The 27860-nt window shown below is 42.3% G+C and overlaps 2 protein-coding genes across 2 annotated transcripts; both read left to right on the top strand.

The window, feature by feature from the left end:
- The first annotated feature begins 518 nt into the window (after nt 1-518).
- LOC132260923 (protein prickle-like) lies at nt 519-26809 on the top strand. The gene is made up of 9 exons (XM_059759323.1): nt 519-1626; nt 12996-13157; nt 14684-15056; nt 19696-19809; nt 20561-20689; nt 22936-23139; nt 24638-24735; nt 24886-25745; nt 25812-26809. Exons 1-9 carry the CDS (start codon nt 1121-1123, stop codon nt 26207-26209), a joined length of 2844 nt encoding a protein of 947 aa, XP_059615306.1. The 5' UTR covers nt 519-1120; the 3' UTR covers nt 26210-26809.
- LOC132260158 (uncharacterized) lies at nt 11237-12667 on the top strand. Its single transcript, XM_059758112.1, has 2 exons — nt 11237-11762; nt 11821-12667. Exons 1-2 carry the CDS (start codon nt 11270-11272, stop codon nt 12567-12569), a joined length of 1242 nt encoding a protein of 413 aa, XP_059614095.1. The 5' UTR covers nt 11237-11269; the 3' UTR covers nt 12570-12667.
- Nucleotides 26810-27860: the final 1051 nt, after the last annotated feature.

Raw genomic sequence — 27860 nt, forward strand, 5'->3', positions numbered from 1 at the left:
GACGCTCAAGAACTCTGGCTTTTTTTTTTAAATGACTTAATGTCCACTCAGAGTCGTGAAATTTGGGATTTCATCGAATTTTTCAATAATTTCTTATCAGTATCTTCCACTAATTAGCATGAAATTCCAGTAAACGGTTTTCTTTCAGCTCAAAAATAACTAATTTCAAGTGACTTTGAGCTGAGATAAACATGTAAATTTATATTCATATTCATTGGGGGAAATAAAATTTATAGCCTCAAAATGGAACTGTGCAATTTTAGACTTCCTTTCAAAAAACCATATCATGATTTACTTGTTAACCATTACATTTTGGGGGTTAAACCCACGCAAACCCGCTGTTTTATATGATCATTAAAATTTCCTTTCAACCTCCCGATAAATTTCAATTTTTGCCATCCATTTTGCAACCATTTCCAAGTGGACTTTACAAGACATTTGCCGCGAGATTGAGCAATTTCGGCGCCCCAGAATATCGTTATTTAAAAGACGAGCATCGAAATTGCAAATCCCTTGTCCAGAAAATGATATCATCGCAAAGTAATGGTTTATGAAGAAATTCCCAATAAAGCGCTGAGGCCGCCGAGGCTAATTTGCAGCTGTAAATGGCGAAAATCGTAAAATGTTTTATCACGCGCAACACTAAAAGGCCTCTGTTGACAAATAATTTTTTAATGTGGTGGTTTTGAACATGACTTGTGGATTTAAATAGAGAGAGAGATTTGCTCTCTAAGGAAAGGCTTGAAAGGATTCATAGCTTTTATTATGGACCATCAAGAATTTTTTGTGGTTTTTTCTCCACGACCACAAAAGGCATTTGGAACAGTCTTTTGTGTAAATAATGTTAAGCTTAAGAACTTCAGCCACACTTCTTCTCGTATCTTACAAATTTACCGCTAATTGCGAGACACCCAGAAGACTATTCATTAGAGATGGATTTCCTCTGTCTTGTGGCACATCGCGGAGTGATCGTTAAGAGGCTGGAAATGGCACTGAGGAAAAAAGCCCCCAGAGAAACACTTTGGAAATACACACATTAGAGTCTGGTCAGATATCTCTGGCTAGATCTTTGGGGCAAAACACTCTCCGTCAATATTACAGGGATTGTGCTTGAAGTGCGATGTCAGCCGAGAGTCCAGCAATTCCTAGAACGGCCAATCTCTTGGCCTGCAAGCAGTGGTGGAAAGTGTGCTTCCTCTATGGCGACCAGGACAAGTACTATCGCCAAATATACGGCAAAGCGGCCTCCAAAAGGCTCGCAATGTCGGCCGCCAGGCAGCAAAACTCACCTCCTCTCAACATCTCCAACGATCCAGACGTGATCTTCCCCTGTCGCAGTCACAGAGGGATCTTGATCACGAAGAAGAAGCCCGATGTTGAGGAGACAAAGCCCAACAGCAGAGTCACAATACTCGATGATCCCTTCTTGTTCGGACTTGATCCTGTTCCCAATGGCAATCAATCCAGGGACAGTGGCATTTCCACGGCGGAAATCCAGCAAGAATTGAAGATCAGCGAAGAGGAGCTGAAGAAGCTCCAGCTGAGTAGATCCAGGAGTGGTTATTGTCCCAGTGAACCACCTGGAATCCCTCCGAGACAGCCCGATAGAGTTCTACCGCCTGAAATGTAAGTTTATCTCTGGCCATTCGGGCTGTGATGATCCGATTTTGGACAAACTTAAGTGCATTAGACAGATTAGGAGATTTCCTAGACAACAGAAAAACAGAAAATTTTGCCTTAAGACGCACGTCAATGGGATTCTTTGTCCGCCAAATCGCCCACATTCCTCTCAAAATCAATTTCAATGGATCGATTTATGAGAGTTGTAAGATTAGAAAGGCAGGTGAATGTAAAATACCTTTCTTCTCGCCTTTTGATGACTCTTTTTCTCCCCTCCACATTCGATGACAATCGATTTTACGAGGAATTTGAGATAATCTGGTGAAAAATAGACTTATCTTCTCACGGAATTTGAGTATGTAAAACAGGATTAATTGTCACCGATAAATCACTTTTCTCGGGATCTCTCATTTAGGCAAATGATCACGATCATGGTCGATTGATTGGATTTCCATGTAATTGTAATTGCTTCCCTCCGATTTCTAGTTAGAAAATAAAAAAAAACTAAGAATTCTAGACCGAATGATTGATGGTGTCGATCGGCGTCTAAAATTGATTTCTGGGACGCGTGGAGGAATTGAGAATTGAAATGGATCTGGAAAATGACTGTGATGGCGAGAAATCTTGTTTCTCCTGTTTGCAATAATTCAATTTGAGCCATAAATCAAAGCGTCACGCTCGCGAGATCGAGCTTTTCTCTGGCCTCTGTGATCCTCCCACTTTGACTTGGGCGAGTGGAATGAAGAATTGTCGGTGCTGGAAAATGCTCACCTGGCGCGCCAGGGTCAGGAATTGTTGGTATTTTCCACTGGAACTCTGGGCTCTCCGTGCGCTCTCATCTGCATTTTCACGCAGAGACGACGATGGGAATATTCAACGTAGATTATTCCGCGTGTTGTGCGCTGATTGCCATCGAAATTGAGGAATTGTGATTGTCTCATTCCGCAGTCCAAGGTTATCATCTCGCCCAATAACAGAATGGAATTGGGGACTAGAGCAGAGGCATTTCGAATGCAAACACCAACGCGCGCGATATTCTCTGTGGTCATTTCTCAGCCATCTTCCAATTCCAAGTATCATGATCATCTTATTTATTATCAGAAGAATCACCCCTTGAGGCACTTTTACTTGCGCCTCGACTTGCGCATGCAATTCATTGCAATTTATTGAATTAATTGGTGTGAATTTGCAATGGAATAGGAAATAAGCCTCATTTCTCATCCATTTCAACTGGACGAAACCCTTAATTGGAGGCGCCATAAAGCATAATTTTATGCCCAATCTACGCCAGAAGAATGACCCTCTTTCTGTGCATGCAAATAGAGATATTGGGAGAGTGATCGCGGCCCTATCTCTCGATCGCATGTAAGAAATACCATCTAATCGCTGCGAGCAAAATTAATAAACACTTCAATGTGAGATTCTGAGATTATGTCAGAGGCATTGTGTAGTTCTCTTGGTATGCAGAGAAATTGTACTGTCGAGTGTCTCTTGCTCTGTCCTTTTTTCTCTCACAAACATCCCAAAGCGGCAAAAAAAATTACCACGGCAAGAAGCGATTTGTGGCGGGAAAAAAGGTGCTGTAAAATGGAATGTCTTGTTTAATCGAGAAGATGACAATATATTATCCTCCGCCGTTGCAGCTTGACTTCCCGCATTTTTTCCACTCAAGTCCAACCATATTGTTGGTGAAATTCCGCGAGTACGGCAAAACATTTTCATAAAACCTCTCTCGCGAGATGATTATTTGATAAAAAACCCCCTTCGAGAGGGCATTTTCCCAGAGCGCAAGAATGGCGCATTTCCATCCCAGAAGCGCAGAAAAGGTATTATAACTCACTGGAAATCGTCAATTTGGCTTAGATGAATTATGGCAGTGCAATTAGACGGATAATTATTCACAAAAATCCATCTTCGCCTCAGAGGGAGTTTAGCAATGAATGTCAGTTTTCAATCATTCCTTCTGCTCTGGCTCTGGCCGCTCAAATGCCAGCGAATCGCCCTCATGTTTAATATGATGTTATTTACGATCTATCGCGCGATTTCTCAGCTCTTTGCCCACGATATGTCCGTTGGCAAGAGAGTCCGCGAAGTGTACACACCTTCGGACAATTGTTTGCCGGAGAGTTTGGAGAGAAGGCAAGAGCGGTCGGCCGTTTACTCGCTTCTCCACGCAGAAATTGAGGAAATACAATTGAACAAATGCCAGGAAGTGGTTTTAAGACCGATTTCTTGCCTCAATGCATGCATCAAAAATCTAAATGCTCCAATTGCACATAGAAAAGCACAAAAGAAAATATGTTTCTGATGTTTCACTGAAGTTTCATCCTATTCAAGGGGAAGTTAGTGTCTAAAATCTATACATCACTTCCTGAGACTTCCAGGATAACAATTATAACAATTGTAATTTAACAATTACGCAATTCTACCAATAAAATGAAAATACTTTCAATTTAGGCGCAAGAATTTCTACTTTAAGATATTATTTAGTCATAAATCAGTCACATAACCTAGAAAAGTATAGAAAGATTGAAACTTAGCAAAAATATATTTGTGAGAGTAAAATAATCAATAGAAACTCAAAACTGTGAATCAAATATTGCATAAATTGCAACACTTCCACTTCCTTAGACTTCTATTGATCTGTACACTACTTCTGACCATATTATCTCCCCCTTGATGCCATTTAGTCTATCAGAAAACTAGACATCACAGCGGCAATTAATCAGGATTCACTCTACTCAGGCTATTGAATGGTTTGATAAAAGGGCTCAACTGACCTACTGAAGGTTTTTAGGCCATCATTCTTCCCTTGCAAGGCTTAACACGCCCTCTTTAATTGATTTTTCGGATTGCAGGACGCTAATCCTCTTCACGCCTATCAATTTCAATCATCCTTTTAGGCACTCTTTCTCGTCCTCTTTTCAAATTCCCGCGGGATCTCACCAAGAGGCCGAAGGCGTGGGAAAAAAGCTGAACGGAAGACAATTGAGGAGCCCTGATTGGAGTGTATTAGAAAGAAATTGCTCCATTCTCTGGGCGAAAATCACTCAAAATCGCCATGACTCGGAGATTAAAGGGGAATTAATTGAATGGCAAAAGAGAGGCAGAAAGTGTCTGTCTCTTTCACCATTGTCATGACTTCTTGCCGCCACTCTTAAATATCATTTTAGATATACTCTCTATTGAATTTACACATTAGAGAGGTGTGAGTTTTTCTCTTAGCCTCCAAAAGGGAACACACATAATGTGCTGTCGTAAATTTTTTCACCACACAAAAAGAGTGTCAGTTTTAGGAGTCTCTCGAACGGCCACAGGGTGTGAATCGGATGGATTTTGATGCCATCAGAACATTTTGCAGAAGAGATGCAATTGATGGTGCATAAAATTGCTCCTTGATCTCTTGCGGCAGTGGAAAAACATGAGTAAACTTTTTTAAATATCTCTCAATGCATCCACTATGTCAATTTTAATTATGTTCCACCGACTTGTCAGGTTGCGCATTTTCCCTCCTTTCGCAGGACAAAGAGACGCTTGAGACGCTTCTCTCTTCTGTGCGATGTTTTTGATCTGATCCAATCATGCAAACTCCCAAGTTATTCACGCTTGAGCGGATATTTCTGCATTTCTCAGGAGTGATTTGGCACTTTTTTGACTGCGGTGTTTTGCATGTCTGACGGAATGGAAAAGGACAATGAACAGGCCAACGTTGAAATCCATCCATGTCGTGGCCAGAAGAATGTTAATTACCACTTCTTGGACGTGCAATGCAGTCCACTTATTTGTCTATTTGCTGCAGCTAAATCAGCACGTTGGGTGGCAGAAATTACAGCAATCATAGTCAGATAAATTGCCATCAGCGTGACATGTGAACTCAAAACGCGCACCATCAATTGGCAATATCCTCCTCATCTGTGCCACGCACTTTTTTTCACCTCCCCAAACACTGCCGCGCTCACCCTTTGAATTATTGATGCTTTAATTGAATTGGAATGATCAATGAAAGTTTCATGGCACTCAAAAATTCCACCATGAGCGCAACCTTTGAAAAATGCATAAATTGGACTTTTCCACCCTCCTGGAAAAACCGCTTGTTTGATGTAATTGATTTATTTTTATTACCCGAGAGAGAGAGCTTTTAAAGCTGACGAATTCACGCGCGCGCGAAAAGTCGCCATTGCGAGGAGGAAAAAAATCACCGCAGCTGGAAACCAGTTTGCATTTAACACAAAACGCTTTTATTCTGTACTACTTTTGTTTGGCCTTCTGCGCTGCTCCTTTTCCACACACAGGTCGCGACTCTCGCGCATTGTTTAGGAGCGAATGCGTGTCTTGGCAGCTTAGCTGGGTGTATTCTTGCCATCGGGAATTTAACAAGCCCTACAAGAGAGTCTGAGGATTGATCATGGCCATTATATAGCGTCTTGGGCTGCAGAGGATGTGCGCAAATCCCCACCAAGTGCGCCCATTCCTGAACTACTTTCACCCGAAACCGACTGTGTGATTGGGATGATCTTGAGGTCTCTTTGTCGGATTAATAAGCATGTGCGGCTGACGCACGCCTAAGCTTAACGGCATCGCCATTGATTAAGTTTGCATTTAATCAACAAGATTGTGCGCATATTTTAAATGCAGTTATCATGTCACTTTATTGAGATGAATTGCGAGCCCAGCATCACGATCGCGGATGGCACGAAAGGTGAAAGATTTCTCCACGTACGTCATTTTCACCTTTTTCCACCGTGGCTAAATAGCAATTAGACGCCATGGCGGAGAGTCACCTTATATATGAATCGCACGTGAGAGCATTTCGATGGGGAGTCGCTGTGTTTTCTTCCAATTTCTGCGGAAGACGCGCGCGCGCACACACAGTTAATCTAGATGGGCGCCTTTTTTGCGTCTGCTCCACTGGAGATTTTCGAGATGATTTTTCTAATAACAGATTCCACTCTGTGTGGCTCCCAGAGGGCAAAAAGAGAGCGATGGCAAAACACTCAGAGCCTCAGACATCATTAAGAACATCGCGAGATGGAATGCTCTCCTCGCCAAGTAATGGGATTGCCATCGAAGAATAACCAACATCGTAAAATTTACATTGGTTAATGCTCAGGTGAAATGCACTTCTCATCTTTAGTGCAATGAAAATTCATTTTCTCATTATCGCTTGAGCAGCAAATCGCCCATTTGTCCAGATTATGCCACATAGTGTTGCTCAAAGTGTTAGATGTTTTCATGAATTTTTCATGCTCAGCGAAACATTTCTCAACTCATCTCACAACACAAATGAATTACTGAAGCGAAGAAAGCGTCTTAAAACCAAGAGATTTGCACTCAATAATTTAAGGAGAACTCAAATGCGTTATATTAGTTTTCACGTCAATAGAGAAAGAGCTGAAATCTATCAAATATCGAATTTAAATGCCATGAAAAATTTTCTACGCAAAATCCGAATATTTTCGTATGCAATGGAAGAACTTCTAGATTTATCCAACAATACACAAGACGTCAACTCTCAAAAGGAAATTTTTGATGGTTTTCGAGGGAATCGTCGACTTGCTTTTGCAGCAAAAAAAAGCGGAAAAATTGCTATGAAATAATTTTCTGTTAAATATTTAACTTCATGTCTCAACAGTGCTCTGGTTTATTTGTTTTAGTGTTATTTAACATTAACAATCCAATTAAAATTTCAAATAAACACCCAGAATAATTGGACAGACACTTGTTATTTAATCACAGCAATGCCGCGATGTTGTGAAAGCTGTTAAATGTAAATTTTAAACAGCTCATGCGTCAATGCCTGATCATAAAAGCATCTTTCTTATCACCAGAAGATTAAGAACCGAGGTTGTGACTTTCCTCATCTTGCGCCTCCGCGGAATGCGGACGAAAAATCCGCGGAAGTTCGCACAGAAGGGGAGCGCTGTTGCGCCTATTGGATGAGAATTTAAATGCAAATTGCAAATTGTCGGAGGATTTGTGATCGCGCGAGGCTCATCCGTGGCTTTGCGAGATGTTATTAAGTCTGTGCAGCTCTATTAACTGCCCGACGATCTCTTTTCGCTTCAATTTCCAGCTTCCAATCGCGATCCTGTGCGAATGAATTGTCGAGGGCACAACGTGTAATTACGGAAAACAAGCGAAAATGACAAATATGGAATAATAAATTAGCATATCTCGAGACAGTGGAGGGAACATTCATTGCCTCATCTCGCGCCATGATCACTGATTTCCTCAGCAAAGCGCGCTGCCATGGGAGGCAAGAAACTCTTCTTCTCTCGTGCCTGGGTTTCTCCATGTCTTCGCCAATGCCGCAAGAAGAGAGCCCTATATATTGTAAATATGAAACGACTCCGCGAGACTCGCCATTTGACTCCTCGCGGCGATTTCTGTCGCTCTTTTGTCGAGATGCGATTTGCAAGAACAGCAGCAGCAGCAGCACAACAGTTTCACTTTGCATCGACAGCAATTATTATTTATTCAGGCTCTCTTGCCACAGTCAATTGCACAACCTCGCACAACACACCCTTCGTGATCGACAGAAGAAATTCACGGTGAGGCGCATGAATTCCTCGCGAGCTCCGAACCGTCGTTAGCGCATTATGGGATCGATGACAAAATTAACTCCTCATCGGCACGTGTTTTTACCACTGAACAATTCATATTGGAATGAATTTCAATCTCTTTCATACAAGATGCCATCATGGTGATCTCTTGTGATTGACGCCGCTTCAGCTCTTCATGCCCTTATGATTTTCTTTGAATGACACTCAAGAGAGACGCAGAAGAGCACGTGAAATGAATTCGCGATAAGGTGGTGACGAGAGAAAAATTTGTAAGACACTGTAAGACACGATAAACAAAGCATATTAATGAGACTTTGAATTTGCTTGAATTGTAATTTAATACCAAATCCCTCCTGATCACCTTTTCCCACCAATTGCGAAGGTGCGATGGGAGTTATTCAATGCGTTGTTCGTGCGTGAAGGAGAATTATGTGATTTTCGCGTGATATTTGGGAGGGAAAAAAAACTGTGTTGCCGCACTAATTTGACTCACTAATGAGGGCATTTCTTGGAGAAGAGTTTTCCAGTTACACTACTGGGGAATGTAGCTGGAAAAGTGCTCCCAATTATGCTGCCGGTGTCCTCAGGAAGTCCCTCGAGTAACTGTCCTGGCGGGCAATTAAAGCGCCATCCAGACGAGGTGAGAAGCCAGTGAGGAATCTAAGCAAAAAGTCTATTTGTCACATCATTTAGAGCGAAACCGAGGGAATGGGAGAAGTGAAACAGGTGTAGAGAGTGGATTTACCTGGGCAAGAAAGTGTTGAATCACACTGCACACGAGTGGAATGTGAACGGGAAGAAATACCTTCTAAATGTACTTATTAGCAATTATGATTAGGCCAGAATTTCAGCACTTTTTTATTATTAATATTAAGGCAGAAATTTTTGAAGAAGTCAATAATTTTTCCTCCATTCCTTTGTCGTTTCTTCTCCACTCGAAGGCATTGTTCGCCAGTGTGACTTTTCTTCTCTCTCTCTTGGGCTCCAGAGAGACATTTTACGAGCCACCTGTAGTGTTAACGCCAAAGTTATGCTTGCACTCAGTATTTATGGAGTTCTTTCTCCATCGTCAAAATAAATATAAAGTGTCTACAGTTGAGAATTCCTCTCTTTCTCTGTGAAGTTGCTGGGCAAATTCATATGTAAATTAAATGTTTTCACGTGCCTTGAGAGGATTCGTCGTTCTCACAGTTCAAGACGAAATTTGTCATATTTTTGTATGTTATAAATTGGTAAATTTGACATCGAGAAGACACACACAAAGAGTGTCCCGAAGATATTACTTTCACTCTGTGACTTTCGCTATGAGAGCACTTTTATTTTTAATGACTAATTTATGGTGATTTTTGCAATTACAACGTGCAGAAGGCATGAAGTTTTGCATGAGATACACTGAGATATTACGCATGATATTATCTGCGCTTTACGACGAAAATGCTTATAAATTACATGTGAAATTCCATAAATATTGGCTGAAAACAGGATTTCCCTCTCGAGTGGCTCAAAGGGGCGACTAAGTGAGGAATATCCACATATGTTTTGCTACACATTTTAACGACTCATTCGCCCGTTTGATTTCTCGCTTCACAGCGAAAAAAAACCCGCGATGAATACAGGAAGAATATATAGTCAAATGTAATTGAAGGTTTTTGCTTTCGAAATCCATTTTTTACCGCATGTCATAAAGTCTACAAAACACTCAAAGCGAACGCAATGCTGAGAGGTCTTTATTGTCGAGAGATTTGCAAACACCTGAAAATGACGCGCGATGATGTCATTGAATTGCCTTTTTCTTCATCTCCGCAAACGTCTTTATTTGATTGGAAATTGCTCAATTTCCAATAACTCGCGCGAGACTTCACGAAACCACTTCATTACAAAGAGTCCAAAACACACCCACACACACACTGGGTTCATCCTGACCATAAAGTCAACTTTTTCCACCACTTTTGCCTTATCTCTCGACCAGCGCGCGGTGTTATTTCAGCCCATTATCAGGACTCTCCACGCACAGACAATAAATCCCGACTCATTTGCATAAATCACATTTCCATTTGCGATGGGGACTTTTCACGTGGCGGACAGTGCAATAAAATGCCAACTGTAATCAATTGATTTACATTAATTCCCGCGTCACTGGCGAAGGGTGGCGCGAGTTGCAATATTAAAATTGAGCCCATTGCGAAATTCGTGAAATTATTTGATGTCTCCATCCCTGCAGTTGCACTCACAATGATTAATGAATGAATCCGGCGCGGATTTCATTTCACAGCACCTCAACAGAGTTAATCACTCAAATCACGGCGCGAATTTCCAGATAACAGATGAAAAATCAAGTCTTGAGAAGTGGCAGTGTTCAAAAGCTTAGAATATTCCTGTCTTGAGTGCTTCTTTTATTGTCAAAAACTATCAAAATCCTTCCGATTTCTTTAGATTTTTACGCAGAAGGAAACATAATAATGCTTTTAAAGGTTATGTAACGAATTGTTCGAATTTTAACGCAACAATTCTTACACTGAAGTCCGAAATAATGCTAGTCATTGGCAGAATTTAGCATTTACATGCCTTAAATGTTGGTATTCTGAACCTTTGATGCCAAAAACTCTAGAAATTGTATTCATGTCGAACATAACCTCAAAAATATTGATTTGAACTTGGAGATTGTTTGTTTAGAAAACTTTATGGACAATTTTGACTGTGAATCAGCAAATTAGAGCAGTTTTGTGATCTAGAAAGCTTCCAAACAGAGTCTATAAAGATCTCTTAGTGATGTTTTGAGGTTATGGTTGGAAAAGACACGCAAAAAAGTGCTTTTACTTGAAAATTAGTATGCAAACAGTCTAAATATTTCAAGTGCTGAAAATGTTAGGAAGTGGTGTACAGATTTAAGGCATTTTGTCTTCCCCTTGATGCAAAATACAATGAAATTGACCCCAGTTTGTGTGTCTGACTTGAGTTTTGAATATTTACAATTATTCTGCATTGTTGTGCAAAATTAATATTCATTAATTTGCCAATAAAAGCGACAAAGTCACCGTATATAAGACAGTCTGTTCGCTTGTTCTGCAGTCACTTTCCGCGTAACCATGAAAGTCTTTCTGTTTCTCTTGTTGGCCACGATTTCGTCAATTCAAGCGGCAACGGAATGTAATTTTACTATTCCGGATTTTTTACCACGGCAGAGATCTCCGATTTATCTAACTACTAATAGACATAATACTTTGGAAGTTTTTGTTCCCACTGGAAACACAACAAAGTTTAGAATTAATGAATCAATCTATTTATATTGTGAATACGGTTTTCGAGGAAATCTAGCCACCACTTTAATGGAAATCACTTGCGAAAACGCAACATCTTTCGCTAACTTGCAGATGAAAACTTGTCAAGATATAACAAGCAGTGATACTTTTCCAACAAACGCATCTTGTGCAGGAAGAAGAGGAGTTAAGTACCAAGTGGGTTACAATATTACAACAATTAATGGAAATATAAGACAGGACGTTTTTGAAGTTTGTTTCAACAGCAGAACTTATTCGACAATCTACACTTCTCATGTTGTCAATGGAAAAGCCATAATGTGTTAGTAAAAATCAAAAAAGTTGAAACAAGAATTATGTGATTAACAATTGAATTTCAGATTCCGTAAGGAATTCACAAAATTCCTTTCGTGTTGGTAAAAATATCTATAAGAATACTAGACTGGATGCATTGTACCACGATTTCAAACCGATAAATTTCAATTGGGGAACGCCTGGGCTGCAACGCGCCCACTTCACACCCAATGCGGATTTTGTATTTTCCACTGAACGATACGCCACATATGTCTACATCAACGCTGCTCCGATGTTTGGAACGATCAATAATGGCAATTGGAGAATAGTTGAAAATAAAGTTAGATGCATTGGAAATAGAACGAAGGAAAATATACACGTAGTTACTGGAACTTTTGGTGCCATGAAAAACAACAATCTACAAGAATTATACCTGGATCAAGAAAACAAAGTGATTGCCGTGCCGGAGATGTTTTGGAAAGTTGCATTCGTGCCAAGGAACTCCTCAGCAGTTGTCTTTATAACGTTGAATAATATTTCGAGTAATTCTAATTTTAGTCGTGAATGTCCTGATAATTGCGAAAGAATGGGGCTTAATAAAACACAAATAGAGAACTTTCGTAACAAAACACGTGGATTAACTATATGTTGTCTACTGTCAGACTTCCGTCAAAATTTCTCAATATCTTTACCACCTATTCTGGATGGTAAATCATATAACAATTTATTGGTAGTGCCGAAAGACTGTGATGATGAACGAAATTCGCAAAGAAGACCTGCAGACAGAGCACTTCCATCAGAACAACGAAACCCTAGGCCTAGAGGCTCGCGCTAGAAGAAAACATGTAAATTTGTAATATTCTTAGGCATAGAAATAAACCAATGGGAAGATAATATAGTCAAAAGTGGTTTAAAGTTCAGCAAAAGTATTTAAAAAGTGGAAGTGTTCAAAAACTCACAATCTTCCTTTCCTGCGCGCTTCTTTTACTTCGGATTTCTTTTGAATAATGCAATAAAACAATCCTTTTCTAGGTTATTTAACGAATTATGGGCAGATTTAGCAAATATTTCGCAACATCAATTCTTATGCGCAAATCGGGAAAACTGTTAATCATTGGCAGAATTAAACATTTTCTTGTGATAAACATTGCTATTTTGAATCTAAAATACTAAGACACACTGCAAATTGTGTTGAAAGCAAACCTAACCTCGAAAAGAGTATTGTTGACTACGATTTTGACTCTGAAAACTTTCTATTAAGGTTATGGTCGGAAAAGACGCTGAAAAAAGCGGGTTTAAGTGGATTTTTGCAGAAATATCGCATGGAATCTGTGGTGGCGGAGAGAGGGCGCAGGGAGCGGGGAAAGGAGGATCGGATTGACATTGACGCAGCGGGACAAGATGGCGGACGACGGTGTGACAAGTGAGTCGAGTGAGCGTGAGAACGAGAGGACAGAGTGCGACAGGACAAACGGAGGCTATCCAGGACACCACAGAATCTTAAGAGATTTATTATAATTTGCGAAATATTGTGGAATTAAGAGCATATAATTATATTGAAATAAACCACATTTGAATCTTCATCCTTTATCTATCACCTGATCAACTCCACCCGAAGGGGGATTTTTCCGTATGTCTCTCGGCCACCCACTGGGCGTTTTGTGCTGGCAACTGGACGGCGAGATTGGCAGTGGAGAAGTGCATTTATGAAATGCGTCCAAATGCAAAATCACAGCGATTTACAACCTGAGCATGGCAGTGCTCGGCGCAGTAATTAATTGTGTGACACACTCACTAAATTGTTGACACACCATTGTTGACCTGGCCAATTAACTGGCACCGCCTCTCCGCGCCCCCGAGCCTGGACCATTTGTTGTATTCTTCTGTGCACCCGTTACACTATGCTCACGCCATAAATTTCCATAATGCAGCGCATAAGTCAGCTCGATCGCGAGACAAATGGGCTTCACACGTGAGAAGGGGCGAGATAACAGTTGCCGTTAGCAAATGAACTAGAAAACGCTCTCCATTGAGATGTCTTGAGTGCACCAGCATTGCGCGAAAAGTACCGAAATAAATGCAAGATGTCTTAACCCTTCCCGCATCCCCAAAGTGGATGATCTCGTTCGCGCGGTGCCACAATCCGGAGGATGTTCTTGAGACACACACTTGCATCGCCCTTATCAATTGGCGCGCCGCAGTGGAAATTCCACGGAAATTTATGCCTCGACCGCGAAAAGATGTCACACGCATAGTTTCTCAAGCTTTTGAACATTTGCGGTGCGTCTCTCGCGACTTCCTGCTTTTAGAGATGAATCAGATCGAGAGTGTTTGGATTATGTGGAGAGGCGTTGAGACATGTTCAAATTGGATTGGCTTATCAGATGGAAAACACACTCAGAGTTTGATTTAGATCAGAAGATCTTGGAATTCTCTTACGGTTCTTCAGTCTTGTGCTCTTCGGATTTTGATAAATAGTCTTATTTTTCCCAATCCAATTGGAATCCATAATCATTACCCTGATCATCACACATTCGCGCAAACCTCATCAAATATTCAGACATTTTAACGATTTGCTTTAAATGTTAAGCCATTTTTTCCCCCATTTTCCAATCAATCTCCCCGAATTGGGCTAAGAGCAAGCTTATAAACCCGTAATTAACCGGATGAGAGGTTCGTTTTTTTTTTTGTTATCTCCAAATATCTTCCGTGTGTGTCGCATAAATTATGTCAAAGAAAAATCCCTGCTGAGAGGGTTAAGAGCCACTTGGGTGACTTATGAAGATTTCCACTGGCAATTAAGATTGCTCCTAATCTCTGAATGTGCTCGCCTCATTTTCTCACACGCTCTGCACAGATTGAGCCATTTGCTATAAGAACAATTTCAGATGCGCACGTCAAAGTGCACGGGAAAAATGTGTTAATCACGCAAATAAATCTTCTTTGCAGGCCGGTGAGAAGATCGCTGCCAATGTCTTATCCTCAGCAAGCCTCTTCGTCTCCGCGTGGATACGTGCCGCCGCCGGCAGCGTCGCCGCCACACCACCTGCCGCCGCCCTATCCACAGCAACCGCCACCCTTCGTATCGCCCCAACCCTCGCCGTCCGCCGCGCCGAAGCTGCAGCCGCTGCCGCCAAAGGGCACGCCGCCGCCCGCCGCCGGCCCGCCCTTCCACGCCCAAACCTTCCATCCGGGCTTCCACGCCGGCCACTTGGTGGGCGGCCATCAGCTGGACGTGCAGAGACACTCGCAGTCCGACGATGACAGCGGCTGCGCCCTCGAAGAGTACACTTGGGTTCCGCCAGGACTCAGACCCGATCAGGTGAGCGCTTTGTTTCAAATAGGGGCAGATATTATGATCGGAAGTGATGTACAACTTCACGGGAGTCTTAGAAGGAATATTTGCACTACAGCAGCTTCTTTTATTAACAAATTCAGGCATTTTCCAAAGAGAAAACCAGGAAATTAAGACAGAAATTTGTCAGAATCAAATTTAAATCAGTTCCTACCAAACTGAAATCTAAACATATGAAGGACTTTAACCTTTTGAGATGGAAAAAACCTGAATTAGAATGTGATAAGTTAGAAATTAGTACAAGAAACAGTTGAATAATGTTTTCAGAGGCGTTCAGAAGTGTTAGGAAGTGATCTCAAAAGTCACTTAAAGGACGTAAAAGAAGTCTTAAAAGTATTTCTCTGCCTCTGATACTCGTTTGTTTTTTTTTGCGCAAATTAAAGGCGAGCTTAGTTCTCTCCAAGACCGCCTTTTACAATAAAACATATCCGCATTATAGACTCATCTTTTAATTAATGAATCAATAAAACTTTCCGTCATCAACACTTGGTTTCTCTCAATATGAGAATCTCTAGTCACTAATAAATGTCTTTATTGGTCTTGCAAACAATGACACAATTTCTGATAAATTTCACCCAATATATAATCCCCTGTAAAGCCACTTTCTGCACACACAATTGAGGTGTGAGGAAGAGAGAGAGAAGAATTTTCCGCAGGTGTTGTAAAGTGACAATAAAAATTTGCATTTATTCATCTCGCGCAGACTCTCCATTTAATTACTTTACGATATCATTCTATCAAATTGAATTTGCATAAATTATTATGCTCCGCGGTGGAATAACGCGCCTTTTGTCCGCTGTGACACAAAAGGCAGTGTTTTGAAGGGTGAAAAAATGCCTTGACCACAGCTCGATTCTATCGCCATAAAGATATTTATGAAAATATAGAGACCATAAAGGCGCACATAAATCCTCCTGGGCTTCTTCTGTGCGGGGCTTCGGCGGAAGAATGTCACACAAGACACCCTCTTCCTCTTCCTGTGCTCGCCTTGGGAGTATTTATGGACGGCGGGAGTGCTTTTGACTTGGCTTCTGAAGGTCTGAAGGAAAGAGGGAAGTTTTATAAATAGCAAACACTGGGAGTTTTACAGTTGGAGAGCAATTAAAAGTTGCGACATTTTCTTTTCCCTCCACTTTCAAGTGGTCTTCACTGGATAGAAAATGCGGAGAGAAATTGGAGCAATTATTTTAATTAAAAAATTTCCAACCACGCACAGTGTTTAAGGGAGGATTTCTAACCTGATGCTTTGGAAGTTGGAACAGATTTTACATCGCCCAAGTGTTCAACAAGTTTTATTGATATTGCGTTCTAAGTTTTCTCCTTTCGAAACTTCTTATGATTGATGGATTATCTTGGGCTCAAGTCAGCGAAGCCAGCATCGGAGGACAAGAAAGACACACAGGGATAATTTGTAAGGAAACACAAGAGCAAATTGTGGTTGAATCTTCTTTGGGTGTAACAAAAAACCCTCCCTAAACACTGTGAAGGGATTTTCTTGCATCCCTTCTGTGCATTGTTTCCATCAGAAGATGCAAACACTCGAAAATCCCCAACGCAAAACATTTACTTTAGCCAAAGCTTCGGCTCTGAACCCAATTTTGCTTGAGATAATATTTATTCACGGCACAATGGGATTGTTTTATTTCTTGCATCGGTGGTTTTATGGTGACATTGAGTGTGGAGAGCAAAAAAACCGGGATTTGCACATCTCTCGAGAGGGAGCTGAGGAAGAAATTGGGCGGGAGCGCCTCAATGGGGCTCTTCTGTATACATTTTAATGGGCAAATTACAGGCGAAGCGTGAAGAAATCCTCACCACCACAGAGCAGATTTGTGGGGAGTTTCCCGCAATTTGCACATAGCCAGGGAAGCGCGCTCACACCCACCCTTAGCGCGCAATGCATCCGAAGATGAGGAAGAAGAGGAGACATTCCGCGGAAGAAAGTGACTGTAAATTATCGATTGAGACGGGATTTTAATTACACTCACCACATGCCATTGATTAATGGCCTCTTTGCAACCCTGACACTCGCGCTCTTTGACTTAATGAAGCAACTCGCGGAGGATCGACCATGATAATTAGCGATTGAGACATGCAAAATCCACACCCAGAAAAATTCAATCGATAAATCAGTGATCTTTTCTCCGCCGTGAGCGGAATTTATTGATTGCCGACTTGATGGAAGGTCTGCCAGGAGCTGCAAAAGCCTCTTCAGCACCACTCTGAGAACATTGACTCGGCGGTAACTTGAGGAGAAAGTGATGTGCAAAGAGAGTTCTTATCTCACGCGTGATGAGTTGCAGACTTTGCTGATGAACCTCATGCAAACTATATATTGCAAAGATACTTATTAGAGTCTCTATTAATCCAGGGCAAAAGTTCACCTAGAAATATATCATAGAAGAAATGCCGCCAATTTGCATATCAATCCATTTGCGTCTTTGAGTGTAAATTCTCCCTCATTATCAATTGAGGCACTTCTTTTTTGCGACGCCGAGAAGAAAGTCAATTAACTTTGTTTGGAAGGTGAGTTCGCGGGAAAAAGAAAGAGTTTAATGAGGAGGAGCGAAAGTTGTAATTTTGGCGTCTTCACGGAGTCTTCATGGAATTAGAGCCCCATTAGAGTCTGGCTCGAGACGCGCGATGTCATTAATTGCCATTAAACTGCGACATTCATCCATCATCGAGGCTGATATTTGGATGTGCACTTCGACGATTATTGAATCGACCTAAAAGGTTTTACTGCTCACGAAGGCACTTCTCAATCAATTCACACTTTAGTGCTGAAGAGGTTTTTTTTCTTTCTCTCTCTCTCTCTCATGAAGAGAAATCACTTTGATCTCCGACTTTGCTTACTCATCCCGTGGATTAATAAATGTTTTAATTACCTCAATTGGCTTTCAATCCCCGATTGAATCGTGAATTTGGCCGAAGGGCAAGCAAATACAGCGTCAAAGTTGAGTCGCGTTATTGAATAAAATGCCATTACATGAGATTTGCAAGGGGGAGATAATATGCCTTGAATCTGTACACCACTTCCAAACACTTCTCAATTTACCTGAAATTTCTAGAACAGGAAATTTGTAGTCTGTTTCCACATTAGACTGAATCTTTTAAGTTTCAATTCGATATTTCTATTAAAAAAAAATCGCCGTTTTCGGACATTTTTTCGACCATAACCTCAAAATATAACTAAGAGATCTTCAAAAACTCAGTTTGAAATCATTTTAGATCACAAAATCATCTCTTATGATTTACCAACTATCTTAAAATTGGTGATTCACTGTCAAAATTCTCCATAAAGTTGTCTAAATGGACATTTTCCAAGTCTAAATGACTACTTTTATTGTTATTTGCTTGCAAATGCTTAATTCTGCCAAAGACTAGTAGAATTTATGTGCTAGAATGCGAATTATTCACTAAAACTGTCCTTGATTCGTTACATAACCTAGAAAAAGATTAATTCGTTTGTTTCTGCGTGAAAATCGAAGGAGATCCATAGAATCTGGATGATTTATCAGTCAAAGTAGCACGCAGGAAAGAATTATTGTAGATTTCTCAACATTTCCACTTCTTAAGTACTTCTGCTGAACTGTACACCACTTCCGACTGTATTATCTCTCCCTCGGAGATTTGCTCTCGCGCAAAATGTAATCAAATCCAAAGGACGCCGAATACAACAGTTGATTAGCCTCTTGGGACTGATCATGTGTAAATTTTTGCAATTACACGCTTCTCAAGAGACGAAAATTTGCCGCAAGTTCACCGTTTTGCGATGACCAAGATTCTTTTTTTTTCTCTGTCTCTCTCTTAATTTACCTCCCAACCGAAACGCATTCTGGCCAGACAATAAAAGCGTGACAAAAGAATATTAAGAACATAAATTTTCCGGCGTTGAAGCATGAAAGTAATATGCAAAAGCAGCACGAGATAAATTGAAAACATTGTAACTATTGAGAATATTAACTTTTACCAATAAAAGTTTTATGCGAAAAATATTTTATGTCACCATAAATTTACCTCATGGAGATTGTATTTGCATTTTCCAGTACAATTTCGCTATATATATATATCTAGCATTAGGGATGGACGCAATCAGAGAAGTCCCCTGAGCTCAGGATTCGGCTATAAAATGACCAAGACGAGGAGTTTTGAGTGAAAATCGCAATAAATTTAATATTTTCATTACCGGCGACCATAATTCTTCGACACTTTCACCCAATGTCGTTAAAGACGTGCTCAGAGACTCTCCGGTAATGCCTAATCCGCCTTTATGACCACAGTCCAGGCGAAAGAGGGCGCCTTAGTGGAGGGACAGAGCCCTAAAAACATTAAATGCATTATTGTTCAATTATTTTTCCGGACACGTTGCCTCATTGGCCCTTCTGCGCCATCCCTTAAAGGGACGCTTTTGGCAGTTGCACTTCCAGTCATTTCTGCAATAGTTCCCGGACATTAGTGCGCTCTATATGGTCCCAAGTTAATTGAATCAGACGATTATTTATATGTCCTCCCCTTCATTACGGCGCTGTGGCGAAAAAAGGCCACGATAAGCGTTCCCATTCCTTGGCAGCACAACTAATTTCGTCCATGTTCTTCTCTGCAGGTCCATCTCTACTTCTCGCAGATTCCCGAGGACAAAATCCCGTACGTGAACAGCGTGGGTGAGCGATACAGGGTGCGACAATTGCTGCAGCAACTCCCGCCCCACGATAACGAGGTAAAGACACTTTGGCGAGCGCCATAACGCATGTTTTGCCGATGGAGAACACAAGACGCATTAACTCAATTTGGCCTCTTATCGCATTCACTCTGATGGTCTCACAAGACCGAAATTCTCAAGATGCCCGTCGCGATATAACGCTAAAAACTCTATAAACTTAACGATCTTTTTTCCACTTTGCAATTCAGTATGTTTTCTTTTATCATAACGCAAAATCTTTGGATTAAAGTTTGGAAACATCTTTTTTCCCTTCCAAAGAAAAAAAAAAAGGCCATTTCATGAGAAAAATGATACATTTTGTGATTTATCTCAAATCTCTCCGATGACTAATAGCGAAGAGAAGTTGTTCGAGTGAAAAAAACACTCACGAGAAACTTTTAAACTGAAGAATGTATCTTGAGAAAGAAACTTTTAATGAGACTTTCTTGGAAAACAACCAAGGGCGAAGTGAGAGAGAGAATTGGCAAAATTTGCAGGGATGGATTTGGCCTCTAATGACAGTTACATTCAAATTTTATTACATCTAAATTTTTGATTAAGGTGTGCCAATTAATCGCAGAAGCACAAACTGTGAGAATAACACTCAATGATGCTGTGAAGATTAGGATTAATTGCTTGATTAATGCAATTTCTGCCTCTGTTGGATTGATTTTCACAACAATTTATTGCATAATAGATTTTCAGGATAGAATAAAATGTCCTAAACTTGCTGTAAAAGTGATCATTTCGACTGTTAAACCTTTTGCAGGTGCGCTATTGTCACTCCCTGACGGACGAGGAGCGGAAGGAGCTGCGGCTGTTCTCTGCCCAGCGCAAAAGGGAGGCCCTGGGCCGCGGCACGGTTAAGCAAGTGTCCGCCGGACGACAATGCGAGGGTGTAAGTACCACCATGACTCTACTGTGGGGTCGATTTATGATGCTGGGCCACTATTTACGGCTCAGGCAGCGATAAATCTGTCCCATGCAGACTGGCGACAAAAAGGGTGGCGAAGGCCAACGAGATTTACAGCCTTTCTTCTCCATGTCGCGCGCGAGATAAATTCGCATTTCCCCAAATTCATCGCGCGCGCGATGATGATTTTCTTATTCAAAGGGACTCCCTTTTGAATGGCCATTAATTAAAATCGACCCTTCGTCTCGAGTGAAGCCCTCAGCATGTTTTTCCCCATTTCCACCCCCGCCGAACAGACGGGAAAACACCGCATTGACTCTCGTGAAAGGCTGTGGCCCACCTTTTTGTGGTTCAGGGAAGGAAGAAGGGCTGCCCTATTGAGTCAACAGACACAAATATTGCTGGAAAACATGCACAATTCTTGCTTTTCATGCTCACTCCGTCAAGTCCTCTTATCGCTTTGGATTTTTGCCATTGGTCAAAGAACCGCCCGAAGCGCGGTGAAATATATACCTATTTTCCCAAACCCTGACAGCCATTCAGGCCAAAGGGAGGAATTAATCATGTTGAATTAGTTGTAAAAGCGTGTGATTAAAAAGCTCTGTGCAGACGAACAAAAAAAAAACAGCCCGAAAGCAATCAATTGGGTTTGATAAATGGACAAAACAATGCGCAGAATTTCTCCATATGGACGGAAAAGTGCAGAGAATATCAAAAATTCCACCCTCTGCTGAATTCACGGGGTTTAATTGGAGCATTCAAGCAATTGCCGGGATTTTTCGGGGACACCATTTGAGATAATTGCTCACTGTGTTTCAATAAATTCCATTGGAAATTGTCCGCTTGATTGTTCTGAGTGCATTTGTGGCTAATGGGCAAGTTCAGCCCTTTTCGCAATTAATAGAACGACTTTGAATTTTAAATCTCCTTTTCATTTTGCCAAATACAATTTAATTGTACATCATTTCCCTTTTGGCTTGAGCGCGCGCGGGGGAGTGGAATGATAGGGAATATTCACATCCAAAACTGGGGAGAGAAACATTAAGCGATCGCCAAGGAGACTCTCAAAGTCTCGCCTGACAAATTTCCTGCAATTAAGCAAGATTGGGACCAGCGGAAGTTTTTCATCAGAAGCAATTACTTTTAATGTGGCTTTTGCGCCTCCAACTCCTCAAAATTCTAATCACATTTGGCATCTCAATCGCGAAATGCCGACGCGGATGGAAGGATTTCGGGTCTCGTGGATGATTTACATCAAATTAATTATCACGGATCATTAAATTATTATCAGGGGGAGTGATTGGGTGGACTTAGCTGTGTTTGTATCCAGTGTTCTGTGGCCACAATTCACAACCATTCTTTGGCCGTTCTTTCAGCCACTTTCACACACATAAATCGCCTTGGAAGAATTGCATTTGGGGGGGAAAATCAATAAATCTTTCCTTCTTTTCCTGGGCGGCCCGCTTTCCTCCAGCACCAGGAAAATGGAAATGATGAAATGGAGAACTGCCGGGAATGCCAAATTACACCCAATCGATTCTCACGTATTTCTCTCCTACTTTACTTTGGGGAAAAACTCCCCTTCTTCCTGTGCCCATTCTTCCCAGGGTGGCAAAGTTTTCTTTTTCCCATCATTATATGCTCTTGTCGAGGCATTCTTTGGGTGATTCTAGGCAGCTTTCGCGAGCATTCTTTGTCCCCAAAAACAGGGGCTTTCACGTCTCTTTAGCAGGGAAAGCATGAGTTTCGTAATCCATTACTTATTCACCCCTTCGCTCTTTGGCCCGGAAGCTATTTTTCCGGCGAGAGAAGCTTTTATAAAAGCCAAGTCTCCGTGTCGATGTTAAGGAAAATATTGAGATAATTGGGATGCCGCACATTGTCCGCCTAACGAGACAGCTTTCGACACTCTCTCTCTCTCGTTCGCCAGATGGAAAGTTCAATGGAAACTTCGCCATTGTGAAGGAAAAACGCCACAATTTCCTCCCTTCGGGGCTTGATTAATTAAAAACAGCGAAACGACGAAGCATGATGGATAAAATTCCTGAATTATTCAGACCCGAGCGAGGAAAGTAATAATCACAATTAAGAGGGCATCCCAAGAATCTCACCCTCTTTAAAAAAGTGTGTGCAAGATTAAATTTTCATTCACGTGAATTCGCGCTGCCAGAGAGAAAAAAGAGAAAGTTTTAATTTTCATAATTTGAGGGATGAATTTTTAATCTTTCCAGTGCGAAGAAGCCACGTCTCAAGGAGATATTGTGGTGTTCGCGGCCCGTTTTGGGCCCAGCGCCACTTGGCATCCCGGATGCTTCGTCTGCAGCGTCTGCAAGGAGCTCCTCGTGGATCTCATCTACTTCCACCGCGACGGACGCCTGTATTGCGGCCGGCATCACGCTGAGACGCTCAAGCCGAGATGCTCAGCCTGTGACGAGGTGAGTTTTCCCGCGGGATTTCTTTTTTCTCTCCTCTTCTGCTCATCACTAATTACTTTTCCGAGTTTATCTTGGGCAATTTGTTGAGCCGTAGTCCCTGAAACTTCCCTGTGAGGAGTTCTTAAATTGCTTTTCTTTAAGGGAGATTCGAGTTTACTGAAGGGGCTTTAGGAATTTGGAAGTACAAATTTGCTTAAAAATTTGAGGAAGATTATTTCAAAGGAGAAATATATCGACAAGGACAATCTCTGTCTGTTTTATGGAGAATTTGATCTGTTTTTTTGTCCATTAGACTCCAGAATATTGACGAATTTAATGTCGTTGTCCTTCTGGATTGCCACATGTAAGCATTAAGTGGGAAAAACCACGAAACTAAAAGGATTCCACCCCAAAAGGGGTGCATTTGCCATTCACTTAAGTGTGTCTGAATGCGAAGGGGCCGGAAAAAGTCGTGATTATCCCTCTAAGGACATCGATTTCCCAATCTTAATGGCCTTTTTGGGTTTCCTGGGGACACAACCACTCGGGGATTTGATGTGGGGAGCCGTTTCAGAACTGCATTCGTGCGATTTATCATTTCAATATGTGTGCGCGCATCCCTTCCGGAATTTCCCGCATCACTTTCGTCCGGACAGGCAAATGATAAATCGCACTAATATCTGTGACAGGGACACACGGCATTAATCTGAGGCCTGTTTGTGTTATGATGTGTCAGCATGAGGGCTCAAAGTGAAAGTGGAAATTCGCCTCTTTGTCCGAAACAACATCTTCATTGACAAATGTTGGTGATGAGAAGAGGAAATTCTCATTAATTTCCCGCCCCTTTTCCACCACCACCATGTCAGTCTGTCTTGGAATCAATTGAACAAGAGAGAGAGAAAGACTACGTGCTTGTGGGAATCCCGAATCCGAACTGCAAAGTCCATCTTTAATGGAGCGTCGTAAAATCTCCTTCTGGGTTTTTGATTAAATTCCTGGCAATTGTCCAGAGAGGAACAAATCAATCTAATGGGAAGTGAAGTTCTAGTCTTTGGAACATTCTTTCACTCAATTTATGGTCTTACAACTTGCCGCAGTGGCTTTAAGGATAAGATTTTGCTCTCTTCACGCTGCATCACGTGCGAAATTTAATTTTCCCTCCACCCACAAAAGTCCAAGTAATTATATTTCTTTCTTCTGAATTTCAATGAAAGAAAAACTCACTTAATTACCAGACGTCTTGTCAGCGAGAGACACGAGAAACATCCATCATTTCCGTCCTCCCGCAAAATTATGAAAATGTGGGGAGAGAGAGAAAATATCTTTTCTCACTTTGTTCCCAGTGAAAAATAAACCCACTCATTCTCATTCTCTTCCCTTTTTTGTTCGAAGGACTCTTTTTCCGCGTGTTCTTTTTGTGGTGGAAGGAAAAAAAAGCTAATGCACAGTGGAGAGAATTTTCCAGCTTTTTTTCTGCCCGGCTCTTTGCTAATCTGACTCTTCTGTCTGTTTTAATTAGATAATCCTCGCGGACGAGTGCACGGAAGCGGAAGGACGTGCCTGGCATATGAAGCACTTCGCCTGCTTCGAGTGTGACAAGCAGCTCGGCGGACAGAGGTGAGTGGCAATCCTCAAGGGAGGTCCTTTTTGCTCCTCTTGACTCTTGATGCATGAATTGAGACGCCCATGAAATATTCATTGCCAAATTCCTGGATTTCGTAGCCAAAAGCCACCCCGTTTAACCCACTCTCTTCGGCTCCTCCGCAGGTACATCATGCGAGATGGAAAGCCCTTCTGCTTGCCCTGCTTCGATGCCATGTTCGCTGAGTATTGCGACTACTGCGGGGAGCCAATTGGCGTGGATCAGGGCCAGATGAGTCACGATGGCCAGCACTGGCACGCCACGGATCACTGCTTCTCCTGCAACACGTGCCGATGCTCCCTCCTCGGGCGTCCCTTCCTGCCCCGCCGCGGTGCCATTTACTGCAGCATCGCGTGCAGCAAAGGCGAACCGCCGACGCCCTCAGACAGCTCCGGCCCCGGACTCAGAGCCCCGCCACGTCCACGGGCGCGACCAGCGCAGCCCGCCTCGGACAATGAATCCTCCACGCCACCGTCGCCCGTCCACGCGCCATCCTCGCCCAATCGCATCGTGAGGAGTCCCAAGATGGGCCGCAGAGCCCTGCAGCGCAACCCCAAAACCCTCGACGAGGCACCCTCACCGGCGGGGCCCTCGACGTCCACCCAGAGTCCCGCCGCGTCGCCCAATCCAGGCGCCAGGGCGCTGGATCGCGTGCTGCACGAGAGAAATCTCGAGAAGATGCTGGAAAAGGGCTCAGACTCGCCGGCCAGAACCCAGTCGCCGGACCTGCAGCGACTCCTGAGCCGCGACAGGAGCAGAGAACCTCTGGACTTGACTGACCTGAACTTCGACAGCTGGCATCCGCCGCCAGTCACGGCGCACTTCCTCATGGAGCAGCACGAGGCCGGCGTGTCCACTTCGATGCCGGAATTGGGGGCTGGAGAAGTGGTTCAGGCACTGGATCAGGCGGACGCCGTCGCCAGTCCGACGGAACTGCCAACGCCAGATGTCTCGGAGATTCAGCAAGAGCAGGAGACTTCAATCGGTGAGAACGAGAAATGTTCAAATGGAAGGAAAGCTTTGAATGTAAAATCTGTTGTCTTTTCCACAGCCAAGAAGCCAGTCAAGGGTGTCCGCTTCGAGGGTGACTTCCAGGATTCCCTGCCGCGTTCGCGCTCCTACTCAGGTCACTACAAGACGCGCATAAAGGCGCCGGGGCGGCGAGGGCGCCATCGCAAGAGCCAGTCGGAGAACCGACTGAGTCAGTCCAGGAAGCCCGCGACGCAGCCCGAGCCCGAGGAGTCCGACGCCAGCTCCGTGTGCTCCACCTGCTCCTCCAGCTCCTCCAGCAGCGACGAGGCGTACCAGCTGCCGCAGCGGCGCCACTACGGCGGCGTGCGCGTGAGCTACGTGCCCAACGACGCCCTGGCGTGCGCCCGGAGCCGGAAGAAGCAGTCGGTGGAGCGCAGCGACGCGGACAAGGACAATAAGAACTGCATCATCTCGTGAAGCGAGACGGTGTGGATCAGGTTTCAACCCAGGCCAACACATGAATTACCTCTGAAAGCTCGAGGAGGAATGGCTTTATTCTTTGCAGACTGCGAACATATTGATTTCTTGAACGACCGGATCATATCAAATCAACTGTTGATTTAACGCGTTAAGTTGCCTCGACAATCGAGGACTGTTGACAAATCATTTTGCCACGTATTGCCAATCTTTGAGTAGGAATTCTTCCTTTTAGGCATTTAAGCATGCAACGAAGTGTAATCTTTAAGTCCTTATCAATGTTTATTGACTCTTTTTTACTAGACTCTTTCTCCACATTTTTCTATTGAGAATTATAGACGAATAAGAATTTTTAAGTAATAATTTAAAAAGATACAAAAAACTCTTATCACACTCCAAAGACTCCTGTAAGAACTCGTAAGCGCCAAGAGACTTCCGACTTAATCAAAATGTTAGAAGGGGATTTTTATAAGGTTTATCGTGTACTTTTATTTTAATTCTTTTCTCAAGCAAAACCTCTTTTATTTAGTAAAAAAAAAAACTGGGACAAATTGCAAGACAAGAATAATAATGATACAAATGTAAGAAGAAAAAAGAGTGAAAAAAGATTTTGGTTATAACTTTTGATAAGAAGAAAAGTGAGTAAATATGAAAAAAGAAAAAAAACCTAACAAGTATTTGTAAAATCGGCATTTGAATAAACTTTTAGATATTGTACAGAATAAAGACAAACTGTTTTCTTTATTCAACTCTCTCGAGTGCTTCAAGTACAGACGCAGTTGTTGTTGGAATCGCAACTTCCGCCAGTGCGTTTGTAGATCTTCTGGCACAGCAGCCGACAAGCTCCGTTCCCACCGAAGAAGCACAGTAGATCTCTGGGCTCCGGCTCAATCTCCTCCTGTTCTGGCGCCGTTCCAAACAGAGGGAAATTCTGGAAGGATTCGCCGAAGAATTGCTTCTCCAGCGGCGCCTCAGTTGGCGCCATTGCGCTCCCTTTCCTGGCATTCTTGCCCCGATTCAGGGGCTCCGCCACAGCCAAAGTGCACGTGAGCAGAAGTAGAACAGCAACAAAAGAACCCATGTTTAGCTTGACCTCCCAAAGCTCACGAGCAGTAGCTTTTATAGCCCAGCAGAATGTCAGTTTTCGCCGTGATTTATGATGTCTTCAGTGCAAGCAATTAAAAATTCATTACTGCCTCGCTCGTTGTGCATATAATTGCATTGGATGTGCACTCTTTGGCCACCCACACAGCCGGCGAGGGTGGCCGGAAAGGGGCAGGAAATTGACTTTCTGTTCTCATGCATTTTAATCACTGCCCGAGTGCATTTCCACGGCGAAAAGAGTTTTAAGAGTCTGAAGCTATTTTTCAGTATTAATTAATGACCACTTTTTGCCACTTTTCACTGTGAAATTTGCACCAAAAATCATATATTTGCACACTGTAACGAATTTTAGGGATTTTCCTGTTTTTTTTTTCAATAAATTACACAATTATAACCACAATAAAATGTACAAAAATTGTGTTCTTGCAAAAATGCTTATCTTTCTATATTTAGAATTTCCTCTGCTTTTGATTATTTTCATATAAATTCACTAATGATAAGAGTCAAAGGCGGAAATAAATAAAGATCGCAAACATTTGTACAAAAA

Source organism: Phlebotomus argentipes, unplaced genomic scaffold (assembly GCF_947086385.1).
Source record: "Phlebotomus argentipes unplaced genomic scaffold, Phlebotomus argentipes genome assembly scaffold_18, whole genome shotgun sequence".
In the NCBI taxonomy this organism is placed as follows: Eukaryota; Metazoa; Arthropoda; class Insecta; order Diptera; family Psychodidae; genus Phlebotomus; species Phlebotomus argentipes.

What these genes read in the sequence shown, in the direction of transcription:
- LOC132260923 (XM_059759323.1), top strand. Translation starts at nt 1,121, where the DNA reads ATGTCAGCCGAGAGTCCAGCAATTCCTAGAACGGCCAATCTCTTGGCC. An exon ending in GATGCTCAGCCTGTGACGAG is followed by an intron (nt 23,140 to 24,637) that starts GTGAGTTTTCCC and finishes TGTTTTAATTAG; the next exon opens with ATAATCCTCGCGGACGAGTG. An exon ending in AGAGCAGGAGACTTCAATCG is followed by an intron (nt 25,746 to 25,811) that starts GTGAGAACGAGA and finishes TCTTTTCCACAG; the next exon opens with CCAAGAAGCCAGTCAAGGGT.
- LOC132260158 (XM_059758112.1), top strand. Translation starts at nt 11,270, where the DNA reads ATGAAAGTCTTTCTGTTTCTCTTGTTGGCCACGATTTCGTCAATTCAA. An exon ending in CAATGGAAAAGCCATAATGT is followed by an intron (nt 11,763 to 11,820) that starts GTTAGTAAAAAT and finishes ATTGAATTTCAG; the next exon opens with ATTCCGTAAGGAATTCACAA.